This window comes from Trichoplusia ni, chromosome 10 (genome assembly GCF_003590095.1).
Source record: "Trichoplusia ni isolate ovarian cell line Hi5 chromosome 10, tn1, whole genome shotgun sequence".
In the NCBI taxonomy this organism is placed as follows: domain Eukaryota; kingdom Metazoa; phylum Arthropoda; class Insecta; order Lepidoptera; family Noctuidae; genus Trichoplusia; species Trichoplusia ni.
This window is the reverse complement of record NC_039487.1, coordinates 2,069,996-2,096,740: the sequence shown is the minus strand read 5'-3', so window position 1 is coordinate 2,096,740 and position 26,745 is coordinate 2,069,996. Positions and strand designations below refer to the sequence as shown.

The window sequence follows — 26,745 nt, the reverse complement described above, 5'->3', positions numbered from 1 at the left end:
ACCATTTAATATCATTGTATATTAATCACATTTATTATAAAGTAATATAAAAACATCTAAAATAATAAACAATTATTCAACATAAACATGTATAAAACGCATATCTGCCTATATTAACAAAGCCTCTTTCAACCGCATGACTCGGAACTGCATATGATACTTACAGATAACGAATTGAATCTCGCAATAAGTGGATAAGTGTGAAATATTGGACGCGCCGATGTTAATACTTCAATGTTTACGTTGAGTCTCATCTCGTACGAGTACACGAGGACGTTTGTGACGTGAGTCATAATTAGGGGCTCTGTTCGTGATGATCCCGTATAGATAAATTTCCACGTCCTGTTGGAGTTTGGTACTGTACTGGATGTACTGTGTTGAGGTCACGCTGGCGGTGACTGATGTAAACAATCATGAGAAGACGTAGAACATTGAGAGTGTTTATTTGACGTTCGCGTTTGTCGCCGTCTTGCCGACGTCCTCGTCGTCCGAGCAGTCCTCGTCGTGCGTGTGCGTGAGCTGGCGCGGGGTCTCGGGACGGACGTGCGGGACTTGATGCTACAAACATTCATTTCATTAGATTATTTGTGATCAATTATTGCATTTTGTAAATTCATCTTCGATATTCTCCCGATGGATTTCGGTGCTACAGAAAGGACTACAAAAGTCTAAAAAATATGTCTAGTATCCAGATCCATCTATAAATAGAATATTGACCGACAGACAGGACGCTTCTACAATCCTGTTACTTTTAAAATTAAACTACCTGTCTTTGACGAAGCAATCAAATCTTACCAACTCATTTATTCTTATAAGTTCTACGTAATACGTTCATTAAATTACTAAAGAGGATACGAAACAATGTCACCTGCAACTAAATTTAGTAAGCAATTTATTAATCACAACTCGCGCTTCATATAGTTGTTTGCCAAAAAAGTACAATGGGATATTAATAAAGGATGTGGATTCAGTCAGTTTATGGAGTATCTTGCCGGTTCTTTTCCATAAGAATGGCACTTTGGCACCACGCAACTAAAGTCATCACTATAACGAAGTACCTGGAAAACAGCCTACTTAAAAAAAAAATGATTTTGATTTCTGTACCTTAGTGTCGGGATTGTCAGTATGGCTGGGCGCGTCATCCGAGCTGTCCTCGTTGAGGCCGAGCTGCAGGCTGAAACTGGGCTGACGCGGCGCGCTCGTTTGTCTAGATCTGAAAACAAATTTTAAATCTTTTGACTACAACGACTTTAAATATTTTATACTGTACACAGGACATTAGATACAAAAGTTTCTTTTCCTCTGAGTATTTAAACACACCAATAATATTTAAACAAGCCATTAAACACATAAATAATTTAAGATTTAGATAATCGAATACAAACCCATGTGGTGAAAACTATCTTGACTAGTTAAAATGTATATCATTACTCAATTGTTTTATTATGTATACAATAAAACAATTAAATTATTTATGTATACAACGTAGTTAAATTGTGTTGCTTATTATAAATAAATAAACAGTTGTACTTAGAAAAACAGGCGGACTTAGGGCCAATTTTTCAATCGCCAGATAAATTTTATTCGACGTATATGTTTGACGTTTTGACAGCTTTTGTATAGAAAAATCGGGCTTTACTGTGATAAATAAGGAAAAACATGTCAAAATAGGTAACACAATAACCCAGAGTCTAGACTAGTAGAATACCATCTGGGGAATTGTGTGTCAAAACGTCATTTAATTTTAAACTCTAATTCAGGTTAAATTAAAGTTCAATATAGGTATTAACGTAATTAATTTAGGCCTCTTTTACGTATATACTATAATACCAAGGATACTAACCTGTCGATAGTGGGCGCGTCTACGGTGAACCTCTGTTCGTGTGCCACCGTAGACTCGTGGGGCATAAGCATCGCCGGGGCGCGGAACATGTAGCAGAACGGGTAGTACATCAAGTTCAGGAACGAAGCCGCGTACAAGTCGGCGTACCTTACAACCTGGAAATTTATATATTTATTATTTAGTCATAACACTTTTACTTTATATAGGTACTCAAAAGCTTAACCTATACATTATGAAACTTTCATATAGTTAGCAAGCTCGTCTACATACATGACAAGGTAAATTAAAAATTCCTTTAATAAACACACACTACTGGTCTAGAGCATTTTTAAAATAATTGCGTCAGTAGCTGTCAATGCAATGAAACTTGGATAGAAATAGAAATTGCCAAAATCCGGAGTCAAAGCATATACCAACATCCATTCGGACGATGCGTTGTAGAAAAGTTGGTACAAAAAATCTTACTCAACATCACACAGTATCATGTCTATACGAACAAAATAATTGGACCCAATAACAACACATATAAAGCATCTTTATGTCAAAGGATTAAGGTTGACTCTCGTGCTTCATTCATATAACTAGCAGAGTTGGAAAGTACAAACATAATAGGTGTCCACTTCCTGTACCAGGCGTGTGCTCTTTATCAATAAAGAGATAACGGTGTACTCATAACTCGGCCGTAAAGCGTAACCGACTGACTGAAATGGTGTGACTAATCTAGTTATTAACAAAGAGACGATTTACATTCTTAGGTAACTGCGACGCTAGCGTAATAGACGTTAGTTTACGTCGACTCGAATTTTGTTCCACAAATCATCACAAAATATGGTATTCATCTATTTAGAATAGCTTTGATTGTTGCACTACTTAATAGGTACTTATGCCGCAATTGACGTCAATCAAAACCCTCGTCTGGCTATCAGAGAAGGCACTCAACTTGTGATAGGAATTTGACTTAATCAAATTGAAATGTATTTAACTGCATTATGCATGCATTAACCAGTCTATTGCCAAATAAATCTTAGAGGACAACTTGTTTCACACACAAACTAAACCAGATTTTGAAAACCTACGCGTATTTTGTCCGAGTGTAGAGAGAGATAGATAGATCAGATATTTATTTATGTACATACCTAACTACGTAACTGTGACAGGAGATAAGACTATGTGAATGATTTAGCAGACGTGATTTAATTTTATGATAGTCATAGATCTTAAGTCTTTGTCGTCTAGTCATTAAATTGACAACTGTATGTCTATATATTATCGTGGCGAAACCCACCTCTTCTCTATAGAAGAAAAAAATGTAGAGTGAAAACTAAATTTGGCAATTAATAATTCTGTAAAATATAAGCGAAAGTAACAACTTATTATAAAACCGCATGAAACTGCCTATAACCTCGAATTCGAAGTCTCCAAACATTTATAAATGTAGTAACTATCAATGTAACATACCTGTGACGAGAAGAAAGTCTGCCTAGATCCGGAGCGGAACAGCGACCCCAGCATACCGTAGGCGAGGTCCATCTTGTGTGTGACGTCACGGATGGACATGCGCAGCTTAGAGATATCGGGCTTCTCCTTTGTACTTGAATCTAAGTCTCTGTAAAGCGAGGTATGAGTTAAAAATGTAGGACTAAGACATGTTGATGATTAAGATTGATAGATTTTGATATCGAATAAAGTAAGCTTAAAATCCAAGAAAGGATGTCCTACTAATGTTATAAACGCGAAAGTTTGTATGTGTGGATCTTTGTTCCTCTTTCACGCAAAAACTACTAAACGGATTCAGACGAAACTTGTTTTGATAGTTTATAACCAGGATTAACGCATGAAATAGTCTTTTCGTGTTTTTATGTTCCCGTGGGATAATGTTCGATTTGCAGCAGCCACGCGGGCAACAGCTGGAAAAGTTGTATTTTCCCTTCGTTTTTGCGGCTATCCAAGCCACCTTGGTCATATTTAACATCCAGACTAAAGTCTAGACTTAACACATCTATTAAAATTAATAACCGTTCCAACTAACAGCACTGTACAATTAAATATTAATAGTATGACCCAAACAAAGAGCAATTATAATGGAAACTTACTTGTACATATCGCCTAGTTGCACATCAAGGTTCTGTAGCTGAGCAAACAACTGACATTTGTCGGTCCACACGTGTAGCTCTTGAACTAATTCAGGTACGATGAGGAAGGTGCGCCAGCCTCCGATCTTCTTGGACTTGAGAATATCACCGAATATGTGGTCACCGATGTATAGAACATCTTTACCCTTAGCACTGATCAATTCAGTGAATACGTCGCAGGAACCTGTAACAGGTGATTTTTTTTAATGATGTTATGTGAACTGATTTTGGAGAGCAGTGTTTTGACTTATTAGATGTCCTATATTCTCTTTCTATTCCTACATAAAAGGCTGGAAAATGGGCTCATGCATCATATGTTTTCACAGGTTATCGATTTTGGATTCCATCTGAAATTCGGATTCTAATATGATGTTTTTCTTCCCTGGTTGTCAATGGAAAATTTTAACATGCAAATTCAATAAGATTTTGAGAGGATAATTATAATCAAATTATGTCAGTTCAAATGCAGTTTATTGTATTACCATTTAAACAGATCAAGTTCTTTAAAGAAATCTGTGTTAAGGTCGTGACGCAATCTTTACAGGACATTTTACAATTTTCCCTAATTAGTTCCAAGTACGCAGATAATTGTGCTTGATTTGAATCTTTTAAGTAGATGAAGCAGTTTTAAATAAACTATCAAATATGTGTACAATACTTACATAAATTTATAAAGTATATTATGAAAATACCGTGTAACATACGTGAACAGATAACAAATAAATTTGCCTAACAACAAAAATATTTTCCGTGAAATCGTTTTAACAAAAAAAGATAACATATTGTGCTGCGTATCTATAATTATGATTTGTTTCATCATGGTATATTTAATTCTTCGTTTAAGTATTAACAACATTGAACGTCATTAGAAGTTGGTACGTGACAGTAATAACAAAACAAGGAAAATACTACGGTTAATTACGTAGGACACCTGTATACCTACTTCAAGTTCAATCTAGAAAATAAAGTTCTATCTTTTAAAAATATATAATAACTAGCTGACCCAGCAAACGTTGGTTTGCATATTTTCTTTTCTAGTTGTGTGTATTTTTAATGTCACATTTAAAAAAAAAAACAATCGATTTCGCCCAAAAAATAAAATATATTTTTTTAGTGTGAGCAACCCTTATCACTTAGGGCTGTGAAAAATAGATGTTAATCGATTCTCAGACCTACTGAATACGCATATAAAATTTGTAAAAAGCGGTTAACTCGTCTCGGAGGAGTACGGTAACTAACATCGTGACACGGAAATTTTATATATTATATCACTCTCAGTTAATACACTATTTTTATTACTCATTTTGATGTTCATCATTTTCAGTCCTGTGTAAACCGCAAGCAGACTCTAATTCACACTACGTTGCGCAGTATTTTTAGATTTAAGAAATAGCCTATGACACTAAAATGTGGCGGACAAATAAGATAGTAGTTCTTTTAAAACTAAATAAAAAATTCACTAAAATTTCACTCTTAATAATGTTAGTATCAATTCGCCCGCTCTGTAAGTAGTTTCTCTGATGAAAGTTTTTTGCCAATTTGTTTAACTTTCCGTAGTGTGGAATGGTTTGCTCTTTTTTATATTCACCTCTGTCAAATATTACACCTATGTATTGGTCATAAATAACTTTATAGCATCATATTGCCAAAGGATAAAATCAACTAATATTGAAAGTAAAATAATATTTTTACTTTCAATATTTAGTTTTACCTTGGCATTTACTACAACATGAGTTTAAATTTTCAGTTTTATAATTATTATTTAAAGTTCAAAGTAGATTAGTGGACAGGCGCGAAACTGTTTTTTTTTAACATAAGCATTGCTTAATTTAACGTAATCGACATTTTGAAGTTTTTAAAGATCAAAGGTGACTAAAACCTTCCACGAGTAAAATGACTGACGTCTTTTTAATTACAATAAATCTTTGGCTGTTTATCAGTTCACAAAGCGTCTCCGATTAAACAAAAAAAAAACAAATTTAATTTGGAGGAGACTAAAGAAACTCCACCTCTTTTACTAATATGTTTTATTAGTAAAAGAGGTGGTGGTATTTATTACAGTTATAAAGCGTGACAGCGCACTAGTCTGACGTGTAGAGCTGAGTCTCTCTCCAACTGCCAAAAATTATATGTAACGAAACTTCGAACACAAAACGTTTGACATAAATACAAGACTCAAGTAACAGTTTTAATATAATCTGACTTGATAACACTTGTAAGTATGTCTCGTGTAATTTGCAATTAATGTAATTATTTGTAAATTGATAACCGCTCGCGTAACACGATCGTATCTTAAATATTATTTCATTATTAGTACAACTTTAAGGACGAGTTCAATGTTCAGACGGAGAAAATAAGGTCTTATAATGTACAAGGCTGGCAGTATGTTTCTTGCATAGAGCTTGCGTGACCAGCTGATAATGTGGAACATCTTACGTCATGTAATCGCGTTAGTACACCGTGATTTAGATTTCAATGACGTCGCCACAGTGCGCATGCAGAGCTCGGGTGAAAAAAACTTTTATATAATCTTTTTTGTAGCACGCATAATTTCATAACACAAGTTATTCCGATCTTTATCGATAACATTAGGACGGTGTCGCACTGTTGCTGAGCGAAAAGTCGCGGCGGATGAAAACAGCTGGAGCATAACAAATGGCTATCAATAGATGATGCATGTATGTGAGAGTGATGCTTGTGAAATTCCATCGGTGTCGCATCGTTGCTTTCACGCTTCACCACACACTGTGACATGAGCCTTATATCATAAACGGCAACCTTGTGACTGAGCTGCAAAACTCTACAAACCGCTTTTAAGACTTCAAATAGTTTTCAACGTAAATAAAATATCCGCCGAAATGTAAGTAACGGATACATTTTTAGCTAGAACGATGACCATCGAATTAGAATAGATAAAGCATGGTCCGTACAAGCCTTAGCAAGTATTATCAATGAATCATTATCAGTGTCATAAGTACATCTAATTGCTAAGGAAGTGTGTTGATTATGATTAATCATTCTTTTGAGAAATGTTATGATAAGTCGACGTCGTATTCCTTATGACATTAGTGGACTACAAACATGAGTTTATACTCAACCAGTCATCAAGGAACACAGTGATTAAAATACGAATTTAGAGTTCTTACGAATGTACAGACGCGCAGACGGTGTCAAATTCTCCTTGGTACTAATTTGCATTTATTATGATGCCGCAATAATATACGTAGCATGTACATGTACATACTTTTACTTCGGGTGACATCACGGTACTTGTTAGGCCATGACCTCTTTGTTTGAAAATAATTTTCAATTAATTCAAGATATAAATGTCTTGAATTAATTTATTCGATGAAGAAAGGAAGGAACCGAAAAGGATACATAAGCGCAAAATAGATAACTTTTTTGCTAAATAATTAAAAAAATGACACGGTTTTTTCTTGGTGTAATTATACGGGTTGGAAAATTTTCAGCATAAGCTCAACAGATAACCAAAATTGGTACGAAAGGTTCAATAAGATCTCTGAATACACTATTGCTTTTTCGTTTTAAGTAAGGCTAGACCTTTCCATCACCTATTTTTTTCCAGTACAGGTTAATGCAGTAAACCAACAAAGCACATGAACCTAAGCCTATTGGTATATTCTGAAGTGTTACTACACTGCTCTTACTACTACGCTTTAAACCTTCATAAACATTATTCATATTTACTGATAAACGTATGTAAAGTTGAGCTGGCGTGGTGATCAATGCTCAGTCCATCTCTATGGGAAGAAGCCTGTTCCAATGGGAAATTCATTAACAGTATTATTTTTTTTGCAATGATCATAATAGTACCTCCAGAATACACAAGTCCTTCGTGCAGCGGGCCGACGTGGTGGCCCATCTTGAGCGCGCCGGTCTGAGTGTCGACCTGCCTGAGTGTTGTTCCCTCGCCGAAGAACAACGGCTTCTTCGCGTCTACCACGATCCAGTCGAAGTAAGTCCTCCAGTTCCTGTGGGGCTCACCAGGCTACAAACAAGACCAACGTTTAGTACTTGAATAGCTGTTCTTCTTCTTTTTAAGTCCAACCTAATGTCACTAACTTGATCAAGGTTTTAGTACTTGTAAAAATAGTCTTCGTTTAAATTAAACCCAATTAGCCCGAGGGGTAAAGCCAATAGGGATGCTTAGCAAAGAATAAAATTCTAGTGGCCGATTTTAAAATGAGATATATCTATAGACCAATAGAACTTAGTGTAACAACAGTAATGAGTCTTATTACCTTAGCGCCATATGGAAAATCGAATAGGTAGTTCATGATTTGGTCAGTGAAATTGTAGTCGCTGTTGGTCAATATGAAGATCTTGGCGCCGCTGTCCCGTATCCTCGAGAGGAACATGGGCAGCCTGTCGTCTTTCTTCAAATACAAATCCATATTTTCTATAGTCTTGCTCTTTAAGTCCCCGTGTATGTGAACGTAGTCGACCGCATTTCTGACGTCTTGGAAGATTGATTTGAATGACATTGCAAGATCTCCGGCTCTTACGCCAGTTTTTTCTCTGCGATAAAAATATAGCATAAAATTAAATATTGTTGATCCAGAAAATCTGTTTTTAAATAATGACCGAGAATGTACTGCGTATGAAGATTTTTTCCTTCTAAAATTAACTGGGCCTGCCATACCAAGTAGTGCGTTTGTAGGTCGACGAGTGAAGTACGAATTGCGCAATGCATAGCTTCGTGTTATGTGTGAACGACTATTGACCACTCACTTTCAAAAGGAGAGCTATTACCGAGTTATATATGGCATCTGCTGGGCCATGCGTCAACACTGCTAAAAACTAGTTTATCCGGCTAATCTTGCTATTTTTGTACCTGACTAATTTACGAGTACATTAACGGTATAGGACAAATATACAATTTTAACGACTAATTAAATACAAACATATATTACAATTTGTTTTCCTTTGTGACACTCACCTTGTGTATTGAGGAGAATTTGTGAAGAAATCTATCAAACAAGCTATGAGGTATGTTTCTGGCAAGTTGAATAGTGTGTTCAACACATACACTCTAGACTCATCCAATGTTAAGAACTTGTTTGGATATAATTCGTATACTTGTGAACTGAAATAAACGTACAGCAAAATGTAGTTTTTATTTTTTATGAGGATACAATTACAACATAGATATCGGATTTCAAATTTCACAGTTTTTGTCATCAAACATCAAAGCGAACGTGTTATTTCGTGATGATTATTTTTGAGATCATATTGTAATTGGTAGACAAGATAAAAAAGTGGACTTACTGTTTTAAGAATTCGAATCCATGTACGCATACTAAAATATTACCATAGGCGTCTACTTTCAATAGGTTTCCATACAAGGTGTCGAACCACAGACCTCTGAAAAAAAAAACATCGTAAAATATCTAGCGATTGAGAAGTATTCAAACTTGAGTAGGTACTGTTTGTTTTTTGTTTCTTACCGAACTGGGAATGAGGGATCATATTCAAATTCTAATATTTCTTGTGGATATCCCTTGGACACTAATCTCTCTTTGGTTAAATTAAATCCTAAATTTTCATACTGTGGCGATTTGTACTCTGTAAAAAAAAAGAAACGATAAAACCATAATTCTATTTTTGAAATACATTTGATTAACGGTCGATTTTTCAATCGCCAGACAATGTTTATCAGAGTTATCCGAATATAATTTGCGTTTTGACAGCTTTTGTACAGAAAATATGTCAAACGGCCATTATTTATTCCTCAGATAGAAGATTCAGATTTAACGGATGATTGAAAAATCGTCCCTAAGTAAATTAAGTGTAACGCACCAGCCAGTGTGTAGTCCATATCAAACCCATAGAACTGGACATTTTCCAAATGTAGCGATCTGTTTACAAAGATTCTGTAACAATACAAGGGGTCAATGTTATCTCTCTGAATGTAAACAAGCGTATGAAGAGCATAGGTATAATCGATATAAATAAGTAGGTACAATGTTGGACGGATAAAACTGTCACCGTCTTTTACACGTGAATACCAATTTCTTTCGGAGATAATGGAGAATTGATATCATATTCAAAGATGTTGATGAGGCAACCAAAGGTCAAAATCGCTGAAGTACAAATACTTTTTTTTTAATATACGAGTACTAATTATATGAGTAAAATTAATTTTATCTTGGTCACTGGTAGAGTACCAAAGCTGGACTTTTAATTTCAAAGCCCAAGTAGATAAGTAGCTCTTCAATTTTAATTAATTAAAAACAAAAAAGATGAGAACACTAAGAAGGGTCTGTGAGTCTGAAAATAGAATACCTAATTACTTACATACAAGCCGCCTGTCAAAATATAAATGGCCTATCTATGTATAACATTTGACTGATGAGTGATAAAATGGTTTGACGACTTCAGTTCCAAGACCTTGGCAAAAATAAACAAGTTTCCGAATCTATTTACTAAATAAATTCTGTTACAGTAAGTATATTTCCATTAGTCAGCTAGTAAAAATGTTCGCGACCGAGAATAACGTGATCAGTCGAACTCTTTTCTAAGTAATTTGATTCAAGTAGGTACTTAAATAGGTAAGCGAATGGGTAGCTAACTAGTGCTAACACGCAACCCTCACATCCGTTCCGTTGTTTCTCGACTTGAGTCGTTAGATAAGAATGACGTCATCACAAAGACGGCTGCTGATAAGAATTTCGTATGCCCTTCGTACGCTGCCCATAAGGAATCTGGACATATCGATTTCCTAATGATATTCAAATGACTTAAAACAAAATTGTAGATTGCAGCAAAGAATAACGGTATTCCCCGAAAGTTTAATTTTAGCAAAACTGCTTGCCGCTTATTTTTATAAAATTTACGTGTTCTTACTTAGTAAATACTTATTGTAAGCACATCATAGAGGATAGCCAAAAAAAAAACAATGTAGAAAACATTTCTCAGCATTGACCATGAATTATCAAATTAAATTAAAACTGAATAACAAACTCGCAGCTATTAGTCAAAACATTTTCCTGCAAAAATATCTATTTATATTTACTTTATTTGACTAGGTAACTATAAATTGGTGTTCTTATAGCCACATCGTACTTGCTTGTCATAACAGGAATGTATTTTGTGATGTTTTCCTACCAAGTGTCGGGCAAGGTGAAAAATTTCATGCAAGTCAGACGATAATCCAAAACGAAGCGATGCCGTTGGCTCCAGTTTGATGTCAATTTCAATAATCTTAATGTATAGGTACATGTTTCATATTTGTATCAGACCGCTAACGCACGCACATCATGAGTGAAATTCCAGCGACATGCCAACATCGTGATTTTAACGAATCATTCCAGAAACATCAATAACTTGTGCCCGTTTTTTTTTGGCAAAACCAAGAAATTGAGTGAAAATTGACTTTCTCTCATCGGAATTAAGGCAAGTCCAATAGTAACTCAATTAACTATAATATATCATACAGTTCAATGCAATTAAAGAGTCAAGGCAGTTAAAAACAACAAAGAGAAACAAAGCGATTATATTCATGAAAACAAAAACATAGCTACATCCAAATGTGTAACAATACAATGTAGAAAACGTGCAGCAGGGCAACGTCACATTATATGCATAAAACAAAGGCATACCGACTGGCAAAACATCTTTTTAAACAAGCAACAACACATTAGCCGATTATAAGAATGTTGTTTAAACCGTTTCGTCATGATATAAATTTTATACCAGCAACAAACACTCACTCATTTGGTGCTGCCGTATATCTGTCCCCTTTTCCGTAGGAACAACCGTTGGCAGTGAGAAGATCAACAGAGCCACTTGTAGATCCGTTTTCCATGGCTAGTTCTATCCTCATATTATAACTATCACTGATAAAACACTATTCACAACACAATTACATACACCACTAAACAAAAAGGTGCACTGATACCGTTTGAATACTGAGACGTAATTTGATTTTACTAAAAACAAAACATTTATTTCAGCGATTCACACGTCGCTCATGATTCACTGCAATCGTTTTAGTGAAACGCAGGAAGCATTTGAGTGGATATCCTTGACAGTGACAAGGTTAAAAAGACCGGTCTAGCTTCACATTCAGGTTGACGGGCGTTAGGTTCACATGGTGCGGGCTACTACATAACAACTGCACATTTTCAGGGCTTATTCGTACAAGGTATTGTTAGTTCATTATTTATGCATTAGGTACGTATAGTTCTAGTTTACTACGACCGAGCGAAGTGCTAAAGGAGGCTAATGATTTTCCAATTATGTATGTGTGCTATATTCTTCACATAATTCTCCTTTAAAATACGGTATTTTAGTCCATTGTTCTACAGATATCTCTAAATTATATTTAAAGAAGAAGCAATACCGGAGCGGTACTAAACACGAAATCCAACTATTTATTCATTCAAACAGACAATCACATTTTACATTTTATTAATAGATCTTTATATTTTTTATAATAGTCGGCGAGGCCAATGATATGCATTACTCTCCAGTCACGGCTTTCAAAGAAATTGATGCACAAAGCAACATTAATTTAGAGTTCTGGACAAATTAATATTTTTTGATACTCCAATGTCATCAATTTTAAAACAAATTTACGATCATTTTCATGTATGTTTGAATATTTAAGTACACGAGTAAGCAGTACATGATAGTTTTAGAAAAAGAGGTAACTACTATAACCCTTTAATCTATAGATGCGGGCTACTATGTGTTACTAAATAGGCACAGATTGTATTCAAGACTACTAATATTAATTATTTCGACTATTTGAAACGAATTCATTCTATATCGTAAGCCAAATATCGTGAAAAGGGATGAGAAGGGTCAGTAGTCTGAAGTGAATGCAGTAACTGGGCGCATGGGAGAGAGGCTGCCAGGAAACACGAATCGATACTATAATACCGCCTAGACTACAACAATAACTACCCACGTATCGTTCACAGTACCATGTCTCTTATTTTATTGAATAACACGATTACAGAACTTGCAACTTTGATAAATAAATTATTAGTATTGGGTTTAATTTTAAAATTGTTTCAATTTGTTTTTTCTTCCCTGGTATATAGCTTTCCTTTTTGGTGTGGCTCACATTTATTGGTGAGTATAACTTGAATAACAGCATAATTGAAGTGTTGTTGTAAAAATAAAGAAAATCTATTTTGCCGTGTAGCACACCAATCAAACTGACATGTAGATATACTTTCCACTAGAATACCACACTAAAGCATCTGGGACAAACAACAAACAAGTTAAACTAGAAATCATCGCTTGCACAACAAATTCAGACTATGAATGAATGTTATGCGCAATATAAAGTGCGACTCGCACCTACGCGCTAAAATAACAACCTTGTTACTGTCAGAATAACCATTTCATATATGTATTGTATTTTATTAAAAATATAAAATTTTACATAAATCACAATACAAGACGGAGCAAAAACATTCGTGAAAATTTTTTACTTGACGGAAATGTACGAGGTGACAACACACTGTACTGTACACAATAGTTTCACACGTTTGGTATTAAACTCGCGCAGATAAGAGAATTCTATAAATTAATTAGCCTTTATGTGCGTGCGATATGGATCGACGAGAGCGTCGCGTATACTGACGTTATATCGGGTCGACGGTCGCCTATACCTAAGGCCCCCACAGTACAATCACTTCCCCCGCGACCGTAGCGAACAGCTGATTCGCTAACTTCGACAGACTCATAGAGTCACGGCAGTATTAGACTAGCGTGAATAATAAGTACTTAAACGAAACTATTATATTTTCTAAAATGTAACTACAAATGTGATGTCCAATATTCGTTCAAAGAGAAATATTATTTTCTATCATACATGTTTTGAAAGATTGTATGACAGCCTGTTCAGTTAGCTTCCTTTCATTCCTTATAACATTCTGCAATTTACCCACCTGTGAATGAATACTCTCGTGGGCATCACCACTCACTTTCACTGACACAGCTTACAATAATTCCGTCGTGTTTTTTTATGAATTTACGAATAAGAATTGTAGAAATGTACCATGTACTCAGTATCACATTATCGACGGCAAAAATAGCATGAATCCTTATAGATGTGTGGCAAATTTATGAGAAAAGAGGAAAAAATGCAAATATTTAAAAAATAAATGCAGGGCTTTCGAACACCAAATTGCTCTTATAGTAGCACAAGGAAATCTTTTCAAACCATTACCAACAATATATTTTAGATGTCAAGAATTTATAGTACTTTAAATTGAATGAAATAAAAACTTCATTATTTATTTATTCGTTTTTGGTCAACAAAGCTTGACATTTCGCTAAAAAGGTCGAATATCAAATCAATATTCTAACAAAGTTAATTACGTGTAAAAGGAATCACTTCATGAAAGCATATTTGAAAGAGTTCGAATCGGAGCTTACTTTACGGCAACGCTACTTCGAAGACACTCAGAACTTTTGGATTATGTATGCACTTTTTCGTCCAAAAAAAGAGAGAAACTAAGTGTAGTTTCTCTCTGAACTAGCGAGTTCAGATTTGAAAAAGATTGCCATATCCACCATAGATCTTGTCACCCAAATACTAAAGAGAAATTGTCTAAAAATAGATACGTACCATTACATACGAAACAGTTTTCTAACACGACTTTAAAATGGAAAGTGTGCAATTATCTTTTCATTATACTTTTCCTTCTGGATCAATAAAGAATGGCAGTCAATTTGATGAAGACACCAGCTGGTCAGGTTTATCCATATCGTTTTCAAGGCGGAACAATTCAAGATTTTGATATTACGAACCTCAAGTTAAAGCGGCTAACGTAAAATATACATTTTCATACTTATTGCGAAATCTACTCACATCTAAGAAGTTTCTCATAAACATTTAACAGGCGATTTCATTCATTTCCCTTATCGGACTTGACAAACGCCTACCTACTACTTACATAAATCTGTTAGTGACCGACTGCGTGGTTTCGATCTATGTATAATTAATCAGACACGCAGTAGGTACGCTACAAATATTTTCGCACGGGGTGAGTAAAATTGAGAATATCCAACTTTGATAACTATTTTTTGTGGAAATCTTTGGCCGAATCAGATGAAAAGCCGTTTTTCAAAGAAATTGTTTTGGGAAAGTATGAACAAATAAAGTCTGATGAAAATGAACGAAGTCAACTAAAGGAAAGTGCTTTGAGCGAACACCCAGGAACAACAACGGAAGAGTGTAAGCGAGGAGAAAATACATTTACAAAACCACGACTAGCCGAGTCGACGAAAATTATGGAAAAATTGCGAACAAAGGCACCGTAGAAGACAATAAAAATTGAACACGTATTTTGAAAAAACCCTATTTCAGAGATATAATGATACGTAAATTATTCACCAAAAAAAAAAACTAACTCTAGAATGGCCTTTTTCAATGTCAAGATTAGATGTGTATCTATTCAGTAATGTGTAGTCTCGCACATGTTGGTAGGTACATGTCTAATCTCAAGGTTATGTAAATTCTACGCAATGACAAATAAAAAAACGAGAATTTTATGTACAGACCTGTGCTCAAGATTTCTTTTATCAAGCCAAGTTGAATGCATTTCAGAAAACGACACTGCGATACTATCAAGTTCAACATCTCCCTTGTAAAAAGGCTTGTCCACACCAGCTTCTGATTTATCAGGAAATTCTAGAGCTTCATCGCCAGCGAGAAAGGTAACCGTTGGCCGCTTACTCTTCGATGAAGAATTAGCGCGTGCGCGTATATCTTGAGGATTCACTTGTGGTGATAATGGGTACGCACACTCAAACGCGTCCGGCATTTTGATAACTAACACGTCTAGCTGTTTCTGTTGCTAAAATACAACTGCCGTCACAAGAACAACACTTTAAAAAACAAGAGGACGATAATGATAACCTCAAGCGGTGATAACTCTTGACCCGGTCAACAAGTGATGTAAATATTAAGTTAGAGTTACGAGCTACGCGTTCGCGTCAATTGGCACTTGAAAACATAATGTAATTCAGGGCGCTAAATGGTACCATCAAAAAACAAAGCGATAGCGTTAAACAGTTATTTTGGTTAGGTAAGTAGCTGAAATTAAATGTGCTGTAACATGATAATTTAAAGAACAAATTGTTTTTGTAACTGGTTCTTCCTTTTCAAAATTGTATGTTCCTCTTTCGTTTTTGTTTCTAGTTTCTGCATAATTATTGTTGTGATGTCTGGAATAGTTTTTAATGCTGTTAAGGATTTACATGAACGTAATCTTTGAAGACGTAGGTTTAATATTTCACTTTATCAACATGTGAACTTCGAGAGTACCTACGATGTATAAACGTGAATGATAAAAATATTATTATGTAGATAACGTACCTATGTATATCCAAATAAGAAATTGGGTAATTATAAATGCTGCGAAAATGCATTGCCCGAATTCTAGAAATATTTTTAGGCCAAAAATGGCGCAACTGCAATTCTGCATTTCTTTATGGTGCCGTAACTCTTTTAGAAAATTAATTTACGCCGATATGACCAGGGAAATGACTAAATGTCCAAAGATTTAAGGTTGCTGCAGCTCTTTCGTGTTCAGGGTTCGCGGTTGTCTGCGAAAGGGATCCCCGCCTATAGGGATCGTAGAAGCATTCCGGTGCTTTTAGCCGGTAAGAGTCCTGCACACCTCTACGCCTCCACCAGGGCGGACAAAACCCATGAGGATTTCGGACAGTGCACAAAAAAAGCTTGTCCATCTTCAAAAGCGTAAATACGGCAAGAAAGACGGAGCTCTTACACCAAAAGCAAGTGAAGGTTGCATTGCACGATGTTTTTTATTGACTATTGTTCTTTTAGTCTTAAGGATTCTTCAAGCTCAACTTACGTCATTTGTTGAGATGGTATGCGTATACTCTATTTTTTTTAACATCTGTGTTTAGGTACTTGTCAGTATCCTAAAAAATATTATATTTTATGAACTTACCTGTGTTCTGCACGTCGATAATACTTTTTCGACGTCAGCTTTTTTTTTTCTTGGCTCATTACACATTCCTTGTTAATGCAGGATTCCATGTTTGAAATAGTTGTGTGTGTCTCTAGTTTAAATAAAGGAGCACTTAAATTTATAAATCTTCGGTTTCTAGATGAGCTTAAGATTATTCTTGGTAACCTGAACATGCATAGGCAATGTTCTGTTACGTTTATTTTTAATTACCTAAAAGAAAACGTCATAAATTAATATGTATAATTATGTTTTGAATTTAACTATGTATTGTTTTCGTTTTTATCAGACGGTCATTACATTAGATATGTGATGGATGGCAAGACAACAACAACAAAACCAACTAAAGAATATTGTGTTAGCCATTGATTTTCAATCAGAAGTTTATTAAATGCTTTTTTACATAATACATGTCTCACAAATATAATTAAAATTTTCACATCTTAAATCACACCCATACAGTGGGAAATCCAGGTTTTTCTCTTGTCTATTAACAAATTAATATTTATCCTAGTAGATTACAGGAAAAAATGCAAAAATCTTATGTTAAAAAGCTGTAATTATGTCATTACAGCTACTAATATCAGCCTAGCATATTAACTCTTCAAATTATTTTTCACAAAAACTCAGCTGCATATGGGGGCATCAACCTCTAGCTAACCTGGCTTGATCAGCCACTGATGGGATCAAGCCAAACTAACTCAAAGCAGGAATAGTTACTTGATATTTTCTCATCCAAAATAAAGTTTCTTTTCTTTTTTTTCCTCTGTGTGTAGTCACAGTGAACAGACGTGTTTTTGTGAGCTCCTCAATTTAAAAAAAAGTTTTGCTATTATATTTAAAATTATTAAATGAAAGACACTTAGCAAGTACACCACCCTCTTGCTAGTTAAAATAATTTATTTTCAACACAATGGACAACAAATTTTCAAGCAGTTTGGCAGATCTGGAGCAGCTGTTCCATTCCCGTATGGCTGAATATGAAGATAAACTGGTCAAAGCTTCTGCAGGAGCAGGTCAACCATCAGACAGCATAACCTCCATCAGCAATGACTTCAGGGACTTCAAGACCTTTGTTTGGCAAGCACTGTCTAAGTTAAAATCCCAAGTTGAGTTGCTTGGCCATGGTTTTGACAGGCATGAGACCCTCATGCGAAGAAAGGTGCTGCTGCTTCATGGGGTGCCTGAGAAACCAGAAGAAAATCTGCATACAGTTGTGACGGACATTATTACCAGAAATTTAAAATTGGAAGAACTAAGGGACAATACCTTGCATGTTTGTCACCGCTTAGGCCCTTCCAGGCAGAAGACTCGACCCATCCTAGTGAGGTTTTTCAAGGTAGAGCATCGGGAGCTTGTTTGGGACGGCAAGAAGCAGTTAAAGGGCTCGGGCATCACCATTTCTGAGTTTCTGACTCAGACTCGACATCAAGCCTTCCTTGCCGCCAGGAAACATTTCAGCGTCACGAAGTGCTGGACCACTGAGGGCAGGATAGTGATCCTTTGCCCTGACAATATTCGGCGGAAGATTGAGACGGTAAGTGAGCTCAACGAGTTGACAACCCGTTTTCCTACTGGCGCCATTGAGACCTCCGGCTCCGACCCTGGTCCTCTTAAAGACGCCCCAGAGACCTCCAAGGCTCAGCGAAAGGCGAGGCGTCGGAACTGAAGACATCATGCACTTTCACTAATTCACTTCTAACTTCAATCTCTTTTGCTTTCGTCGGTACTTCAATTTAAATTTGCGTTAACTATAATTCCGTTACTTTTAAAATAGTTCTATAACTTCTTGAAGGTATAACTGTATTTTGTTGTGCACAGTTCTATATTTATTGTTGCCACTTTATTACTTTTAATATTTAATTTAAAGGTCAGTGCACCTATAATTGTGTAATACATACTTTGCAGAATCTGTGGTTATTTCCTAGTGACATCTGTCAAATTGTGTCTAACTGACATCTTCTTGCTGCGTTCATTAATACTTGCGCGTGAGTGTTTTACCTGATTTGGCTTCATGTCTTTTAATTTGTTTCATTTTATTTTTTTATTTTTTTTTGTTTCTGTTTGTCGTTCTTTGTGTTGGAATGTACTTATTTCTTATTAATTCACCGGCGAGAAGGGGTGGTCGTTGCTATTGCTACGTGCTTATTAGTTATTAATTTAGTGTAAAATATTATTATACATATATTAATTTATTTATTTTTAATTATTTAATGGATGCTCTCGACGAGCTTAATGATAGTTTTTTTTCCTGCTCTTCCGAATCTTGCGGTTATGTTAGCGCGGACGACTTAAATTCTACTCCCTCTTTACACGAACAAATTTCTTCTCTTTTCTTTGAACATCGTAACAATTTTAACGTCGTGCATATTAATGCCCAGAGTGTTCCGAGTCACCATTCCGACCTTCTAGCATCCTTTAGCAACACAAACGTCGATGCCATTTTGATTTCGGAAACCTTCCTCAAACCTTCACTTCTCTCTACTCAATTTTCTCTTCCCGGCTTCGTTCTCATTCGTAATGATAGAACTGGGAAAGGTGGTGGGGGTGTTGCCATTTACTTGCGAGCCCATTTACCTCATAAAATTGTTCTGGCCTCACCCTCATTGTACTCCGAGTCATCCGAATACCTATTTCTTGAAATTTCTTTAAATTCTTCCAAAATTCTCCTTGCTGTCCTCTATTCCCCCAACTTACGCATCGACTATTTCCGCTCTCTTGATTCCACTTTGAGTGAACTTTGCCCTATTTACAAACATATCATCATCATGGGCGACTTTAACACATGTCTTCTTAAAAATGATTCACGTTCCACCAGACTTACTTCTCTCCTTTCTTCTTATGATCTGCATGTCTTACCTCTCTCTGCTACTCACTTTGCTCCCAACTGTTCTCCTTCTCTATTAGACCTTGCGATTGTGTCTTCCCTTGACAATGTCGCACGGCACGGTCAACTTACGGCAACTTTCTCTTACCACGATCTAATATTTCTATCGTATCGTGTTCGCACTCCTAAGCCTAAGCCACAGTATTTGTATTTGCGTAATTACAATGCGATAGACATTGAAGCTCTGCAGGCCGACGCTGCCGCACTTGACTGGTCACCTGTCTCTGATAGCCCCGGTACGGAACAAAAAGTGTCCTGCTTTAATTCGATGGTCCTTGGTTTAATGGACAAGCATGCACCTATCCGCCGTATTAAAATAAAGCATAAGCCAGCTCCGTGGATAACAGCTGAAATTAAAGTTCTTATGGTCCGCAGAGACAGAGCGAAGAATAAACTCAAGGGCAGGCCGTCTGATGTGAACCTCGAATACTATAGGGCTCTGCGCAATCGCTGCAGCCGTCTGTGTAGAGATGCTAAAAGGCGCTACTTCCACGAATCACTTATCAACCGTAGTTCCTCCGAGGCTTGGAAATTTCTCAAATCCGTTGGTATCGGCAAATCTCCCATACACACCTGTACAGACATGGATCTAAATGAATTAAATCTCTCTCTTTCTCAGCCGCCTATCCATTTAGATCCAAATGCCAAAACTGTCACTCTCACTGAGCTTCAGAACTTGCCGGCACCAAACTGTCCCTCCTTTTCATTTAGTCCTGTTTCTGAGGTTGACGTTGAAAAATCGCTTCTTGCAATTACCTCCAATGCAATTGGCTGTGATAATGTGTGCTCGAGAATGATCCGTCTCATCCTTCCCCACCTACTCCCGATCCTAACTCACATTTTCAATCATTCCTTATATACTTGTAATTTCCCATCCGCCTGGAAGCAGGCACATATCTTACCTTTACCCAAGATCCCTAACCCCTCTGTATCATCTCATTTCAGACCCATTTCCATTCTCCCTTACCTCTCCAAAGTTCTCGAGCATATCGTTCACAGGCAGATAACCGGTTTTTTAACGTCAAATTCTCTTATTTCTTCTTTCCAATCTGGTTTCCGTTCTGGCCATAGTACCGTCACTGCCTTGTTGAAGGTGACTGACGACATCCGCTGGGCAATGGAGAAAAAGATGATGACGGTCCTTGTCCTGCTTGACTTCAGCAGTGCCTTCAACTCGGTAGATTTTGATGTGCTACTTGGCATCCTAAAATCTCTAAATTTCTCTTCTACATCCCTAGCATGGTTAGATTCTTACCTTCGGGGTCGCTCGCAGTGTGTTCGCCTTGAAGAGTCTCACTCTGATTGGTGCGAGCTCACGGCGGGTGTTCCCCAGGGTGGCGTCCTTTCTCCTCTTCTCTTCTCTATTTTCATCAACTCTGTAACTAGAGTAATTGCTTCCCACTTCCATCTTTATGCAGACGACTTGCAGCTGTATCGCCACTTTCCAGCTGCTGAGGCAGACTCTGCCATTGCTGCCATGAATAAAGACCTGGCTTCCGTTTGTTCTTGGGCTGAGTCTTATGGTCTTAAGGTGAATCCATCAAAGTCACAGGCAATCATCATAAGTAGCAGGTCTTTGGGGAGCCGATTAAATTTATCATCGTTATCGCGCCTGTACTTTGATGGAATCCCGATCAAGTTCTCGGAAACCGTAAAGGATCTGGGGATTATATTGGACACAAATCTCTCGTGGCGTCCTCAAGTTGCCGAAGTTAGCCGTAAAGCCCATTTTTCCTTTCATTCCCTCAAATCCCTTCAACACTTTCTACCTCTTCAAACTAAAATCTCACTAGCCCTATCTTTAATCCAACCCATCATCGATTATGCTGATGTTTGCTATCTGGATGCTAACGAGGAGCTCCTTAATAAACTTGAGCGCTTGCAAAATCTATGCGTACGTTTTGTATTCGGCCTGCGCAAATATGACCATGTGTCTCACCTCCGTAAGCAGCTTAAGTGGCTCCCAATCCGCCTTCACCGGAACACTCGCATTTTATGCTTACTGTACAATGTCCTGCACAATCCTTCGTATCCCTCTTACTTGCGTGAACGCTTTTCCTTTACCCGACCTCCTGATGTCCCTTGCAGATCGCATATAAAATCCTTGTTGCATTGCCCATCCCACTCCACTGACTTCTATTCCTACTCCTTTACCATTCACGCAGTAAGACTTTGGAACTCGCTTCCGCCTAACATCCGTGATTCCAAATCTCTTCATATCTTTAAAAAACGCGTCAAAGAGCATTATCTCTCTCATGACTGACTTATTTTGGATATACATATATATATATTATAGTATTTATACCTATGTATGTATGCATATATATATTTATATATTATAATATATTGTTAGTTATATGTAGTATGTATTAGTGTCAATTGATTTATTAGTTTAATTTTTATTAGTTTAATTGAGCCACACACCATGACTGCCAATATTGACGACTTCTCCTTTCGCGGGTCTGCTGGCAGAGATTTCTTAAGAAATAAGCAGTACCCTTGTACATCATTTATGTTTATAATGTTATGTTACTTTTAAGATCTCTTGTGTGTGTACATAAATTATTAAATAAAAAAATAAAAAATAAAAAATAAAGTTGTATTAATAGAACTATTTAATGGATATACATATCGGCATGTATATTAACTATTCACCTTTAGCCTACCATATTCCTAATATAGATTAATTGGTATGATTTATATCTGCGTCTATATATGGAGCACATCTTTTGATAAGCTTCAATAATGTTGATAATATCAGCCCACCAGCTGAGATAATTTCAAATTATATACAAGCATATTACAGTAAACATGGAATCATAATCTACTACCAAGTAAATACTGAAGCTTTATCTGTATGAAGATGTTGATACATCGTCTGTTAGATACATTTGGTATTTTTCCATTCCCAATGTGTGTAAATAAGATTGGCTTCAAATAGATACTTCACAAAGTTGACATATTTCATGGTATCACCACTTATTAGAAAATGTATAAAGTAAGTTTTCAGCATTAAGGTAAAGAGTAAAATATGGCTATTGATTTTGCATTCTTCAATATATTTATGATTGCTACAACTGGCTAAAATTCAGATAAAATATTACTGATAACTTATTTTTATGTTACTTACTCCATGGATGAAAAAAAATAAAAATCAATTAAAATGGTTTTGAGCATTGTGTACCGAAAAATTTAGGCTGACCATTTAAAAAATAAAGAGCTGACTTACGGTACCATCACAGCAAAATAAAGCAAATAAATAAATACCGAAGTAATGGATGTAAAACGCGTGAATAAAAATAAATGAGTTATTAGATAACCACCTGACAAAAACGAATAGAGCAAGGTGCCTTTTACTGCCCAACGCAATATGGTACTTATTAAAAACTGTTCTCATTCGGAATCTTTTAATAAAATTATATTTTACCCCTTATTTGTGCCAAACACTAATTTTAGCTTGTAAGTATTATAATTTCATGAGTCATCGTAATCTTTATTTCAAAATAAACTTACCGCTGAACTTATTCAAATTCTTAGATTCTTATAGAAATATTCCGTAGTAGAGTTATAAAATTGTGATACTTGATTTTGCGTCCATACAAGTGTATCGAGCGAATTTAAACTTGCACTTGAATGACAACTACAATATCCACTGACTGTTTTCAGAACAACTTGCGGTTTCACAGACAGATCATAGAAACTTCAAAATCTACCCGATCGGGGATCTATTATTAGGGCCGGATGAAATAATCGTCTTATTTGGAAGTCTTGAATTAACTTCAATTTCAAAATATGGGTTTTTATTCTTATTTCAAAGACACAATTTAAATGACCACACGTATATGGGAAGTTTCAACTGATTGCCAAAGAAAACTATTAAGTTTAAAATCAAGAAGCGAGAGGTCCCTGTAAAATACTGTAAATACATGGTGCATTGAGTTAGATCTATGTCAAGAAACGCCTGAAATAACTTTAAATGTTAGTCCATTATTATTAAATAAATTCCCGACTTAACTAAACGTAACTAGTGTTAATAATACAGAAGGTTTTGTTATCTGTCTCTGAAACGTGACAGCACTATCTATCACAGAAGTCATTGTCACGTCAATTCGGTTACTGTGCAACTGGCCAGATATTTGTATATATTTTTGATATTCATTCAATTCTCCATCGCATATTACTTTAAAAAGTTGCTTCAGAACGACCTGCCCATGTAGTTATGGCTTATACAGAGAAGGTGTTGTTAAGTAGCACTGCGTTATCGTTTTTGTTTTACGAGTGTGTAAACTCTGCGAACAGTCAGGTTAATATTTGTACTTATTGACTCCATAATAAATAATTATATCTTTAAACAATTTTAAACGTATCTTATTCCACGATAATGACGTATGTGCTTACTTTCAGGAGGGATTCCTTCTCGGCGATGTGACTACAGAAGTTACTAATCACATATCCGATTCACATAATGATAACACCCGTTTAGACACCCAAATTGAAGTCAGAACAGTGCTACCGTTACCTTCGGTATCTCTTTTCTATTTACCTACAGGAAGAATAAAGGAAGATGTACTTTCTGACTTGCTCTCTAGCACTGCCAATGATATTGTAGGTTGGTACAAATACCGAAAGAATACCAGCATCAAACCAACCTTTAGAGACAAACTAATATCTAAAGGATTACAAAAATATTTTGAAAGGTTTCATGGGAAGAAACACTTTGTAACATGTAATTTATCGAGCAAGATCTCATCATCTGGATCTACACAGACTTTTATGTACAGGTTTGGAAAGATCAATAGTTTTGACATGTATGAATACATTGAAGACATAACGGCAAACTTAGGTGAGAAGTTTACTGGCTACAAAAGATCACATAGAATTTCTCCACATAGCATTTTTAATAAGATTGTTAGAGAGAGCAATGTGCAAAGTAACAATACCAGTGATGCAATTCTGCGTATACAAGAAGCTGTAGATGTGAGACTGCTGAAGGAGGCTAGGATTGCGGCCAAAAATGAGTGTACAATCAGAGAATTAGAAGCTGAAATCAAGCAAATGTCTACCATCTTGTCTGACAAACACTCAGCTGATTTACAGCTATCATACAACAAGTATGTTGAAGAGAAGTTATTGAACAGAGAGGCTGAGATGGCCCAGGCTTGTTTAGAAGCAATGAGGACTCCTCTAAAAGTGGACATTTTGAATGCTACAAATGCTCCCTTGAATAATAAACATTTAGATAATGACAGCCCTGGTATGTTGGTGAAAAATGACATCACAAAAAATAGTCAAAGTCCTCCCCTTGTGGCAACTGGCCCAACCAAACAAGTTTTGAATTATGCTGCTGCATTAAAAAATAAGAATGAGGTGGCATCTACTAGTGTAAGTATTCCATAGTTTTTATTCTAAACCCATCAGTCCATCAATTCTATCTTATCTTCTGTTCATTTTCTTTCATAGCTGACAGATTGGGCCCAATCTTTGTTAAGGTTGTCTAAGAAACCCTTCCATTTACATCTGGGTTCCTATGATGATACATATAAAGAAGCTGATGAAAAAAAAAATGTCCAATTTTTAGACAATCATTTTTCTGTTTATGTACACCATGACACAAGTTTTGAATATCAAAAGACAATAGTATAAATTTTTTCATTAAAAAACAAATGTATTTTTACAGAGAGGGGACATCTTCACTGAAGATTTGATTACCTTTGATGTAGATGAAAATCACACAAAAAAGACTTTGATAGTGAATGAGGACAAGTGTGATGACAGTTCACCTGAATACTGACAAGTGCCTTTACAGCTAAGTGTTTAGATATTAATTATGTTACCAGATAAGTAAAACTGTCAACTGTAATATTGTTTTGTTTGTTTCTAATAATACTCATTATATAAATAATACTATTATCTTTTCTAATACAATAATTTTCAACACACATTGCTTGTTTGTATACAACTTCACTTAATACAGTATGTTACAATTATTCTATTGTTTTTAAAGAATATAATTTATGAGCATTTTCTCAGCTGGACAGTTTTACAGAGCTGAACTTCTAATACATTAAAAGTTTTGCTGCTAACCTCTAACAACTTAATATTATGTAAAAGAAACAACCATCATATGATGAGAGACTCTTGATCTGTCCAGTTAAGGCAAGGCATTAATACTACTTAGTTTTAAGTTTTATTATATTACCTATGTTTAATACTTGAATGTGAATTGTGTATGAATTTCAAAAATCTTAACTAACTTTTATATCAGCATTAAAAAGCTCATTAGTTGTACTTCAAACATATTGTCTTTCCTGTTTTGCCAATTGCCTGAATACTTAATAATAGTTTAACTTATTGTAAATAGAAAAGTTAAGCAATTTTATTTCTTATCAGTCTTGTTAGATGTTGTAAAGTCCATATTGTTATATAAATACTTGAAATATAACTTAAATCCATATATTTCTTAAAAGAAACCTACTAGTTTGATGTAAGCCAATAAACCAATCATTATATTATTATAAAATTGTTTGTTTATTAAATTCCTTCCTTACTGTATATACTGAATGTGGATACATTAAAAAACACATAATATTAAGTCTTATTTATTTATTTAATTCAATTCTAACAATGATAAAATATGGCACACTAAAAAATAAAAAAAATAATCTTACTCTTATAATACTATTGAGTACAATAATAATTTATAATGTTATAAGTCAAAATATAAAACTCAATATAAAATAACTAGGTCATGCATACTTTTAACTATATTTTTAATTTCAATGAAATAATTCATTCATGTAAATTGAGGTAGGCTAATGTTAAATTGGTTAAAAGCATGTTTTTTATTAAAAGCTGGAATGTTTTGTATATTACATTGATAATGGCAAGAATATTCTTATAAGA

General features: G+C 35.5%; 2 protein-coding genes across 6 annotated transcripts; one reads left to right on the top strand and one right to left on the bottom strand.

Annotated features, from left to right (window-relative positions):
* Nucleotides 1-11: 11 nt before the first annotated feature.
* LOC113497953 (cytosolic purine 5'-nucleotidase) lies at nucleotides 12-23,509 on the bottom strand. Of its 5 annotated transcripts, none has more exons than XM_026877800.1 (13): nucleotides 23,356-23,509; nucleotides 16,938-17,168; nucleotides 9,796-9,869; nucleotides 9,444-9,561; nucleotides 9,265-9,360; nucleotides 8,936-9,082; nucleotides 8,238-8,514; nucleotides 7,810-7,984; nucleotides 3,937-4,159; nucleotides 3,302-3,449; nucleotides 1,844-1,998; nucleotides 1,105-1,213; nucleotides 12-558 (listed from the first exon to the last, which is right to left on the bottom strand). In XM_026877800.1, exons 2-13 carry the CDS (start codon nucleotides 17,129-17,131, stop codon nucleotides 442-444), a joined length of 1,833 nt encoding a protein of 610 aa, XP_026733601.1. In that variant the 5' UTR covers nucleotides 17,132-17,168; nucleotides 23,356-23,509; the 3' UTR covers nucleotides 12-441. The 5 variants fall into 5 exon arrangements, with proteins under 5 accessions (XP_026733601.1, XP_026733602.1, XP_026733603.1 ...); XM_026877801.1 differs by lacking the exons at nucleotides 16,938-17,168; nucleotides 23,356-23,509 and adding exons at nucleotides 11,709-11,976; nucleotides 13,443-13,583; XM_026877802.1 differs by lacking the exons at nucleotides 16,938-17,168; nucleotides 23,356-23,509 and adding exons at nucleotides 11,709-11,927; nucleotides 13,443-13,583.
* Nucleotides 23,510-23,918: 409 nt separating this feature from the next.
* On the top strand, nucleotides 23,919-26,421 carry LOC113497959 (BRISC complex subunit FAM175B-like). Its single transcript, XM_026877807.1, has 3 exons — nucleotides 23,919-24,145; nucleotides 24,247-25,224; nucleotides 25,520-26,421. The coding sequence occupies exons 1-3, from the start codon at nucleotides 24,062-24,064 to the stop codon at nucleotides 25,631-25,633; spliced, it is 1,176 nt and encodes a 391-aa protein (XP_026733608.1). The 5' UTR covers nucleotides 23,919-24,061; the 3' UTR covers nucleotides 25,634-26,421.
* The last annotated feature ends 324 nt before the right edge of the window (nucleotides 26,422-26,745 follow it).

Bases quoted from the DNA above. Each gene is read 5' to 3' on its own strand.
- LOC113497953 (XM_026877799.1), bottom strand. From the start codon at position 15,782: ATGCCGGACGCGTTTGAGTGTGCGTACCCATTATCACCACAAGTGAAT. The intron at 9,361-9,443 runs GTAAGAAACAAA...TTTTTTTTTCAG, and splicing joins GATCCCTCATTCCCAGTTCG to AGGTCTGTGGTTCGACACCT. The intron at 9,083-9,264 runs GTAAGTCCACTT...CGTTTATTTCAG, and splicing joins GGATTCGAATTCTTAAAACA to TTCACAAGTATACGAATTAT.
- LOC113497959 (XM_026877807.1), top strand. From the start codon at position 24,062: ATGGCTTATACAGAGAAGGTGTTGTTAAGTAGCACTGCGTTATCGTTT. The intron at 24,146-24,246 runs GTTAATATTTGT...GCTTACTTTCAG, and splicing joins TAAACTCTGCGAACAGTCAG to GAGGGATTCCTTCTCGGCGA. The intron at 25,225-25,519 runs GTAAGTATTCCA...GTATTTTTACAG, and splicing joins ATGAGGTGGCATCTACTAGT to AGAGGGGACATCTTCACTGA.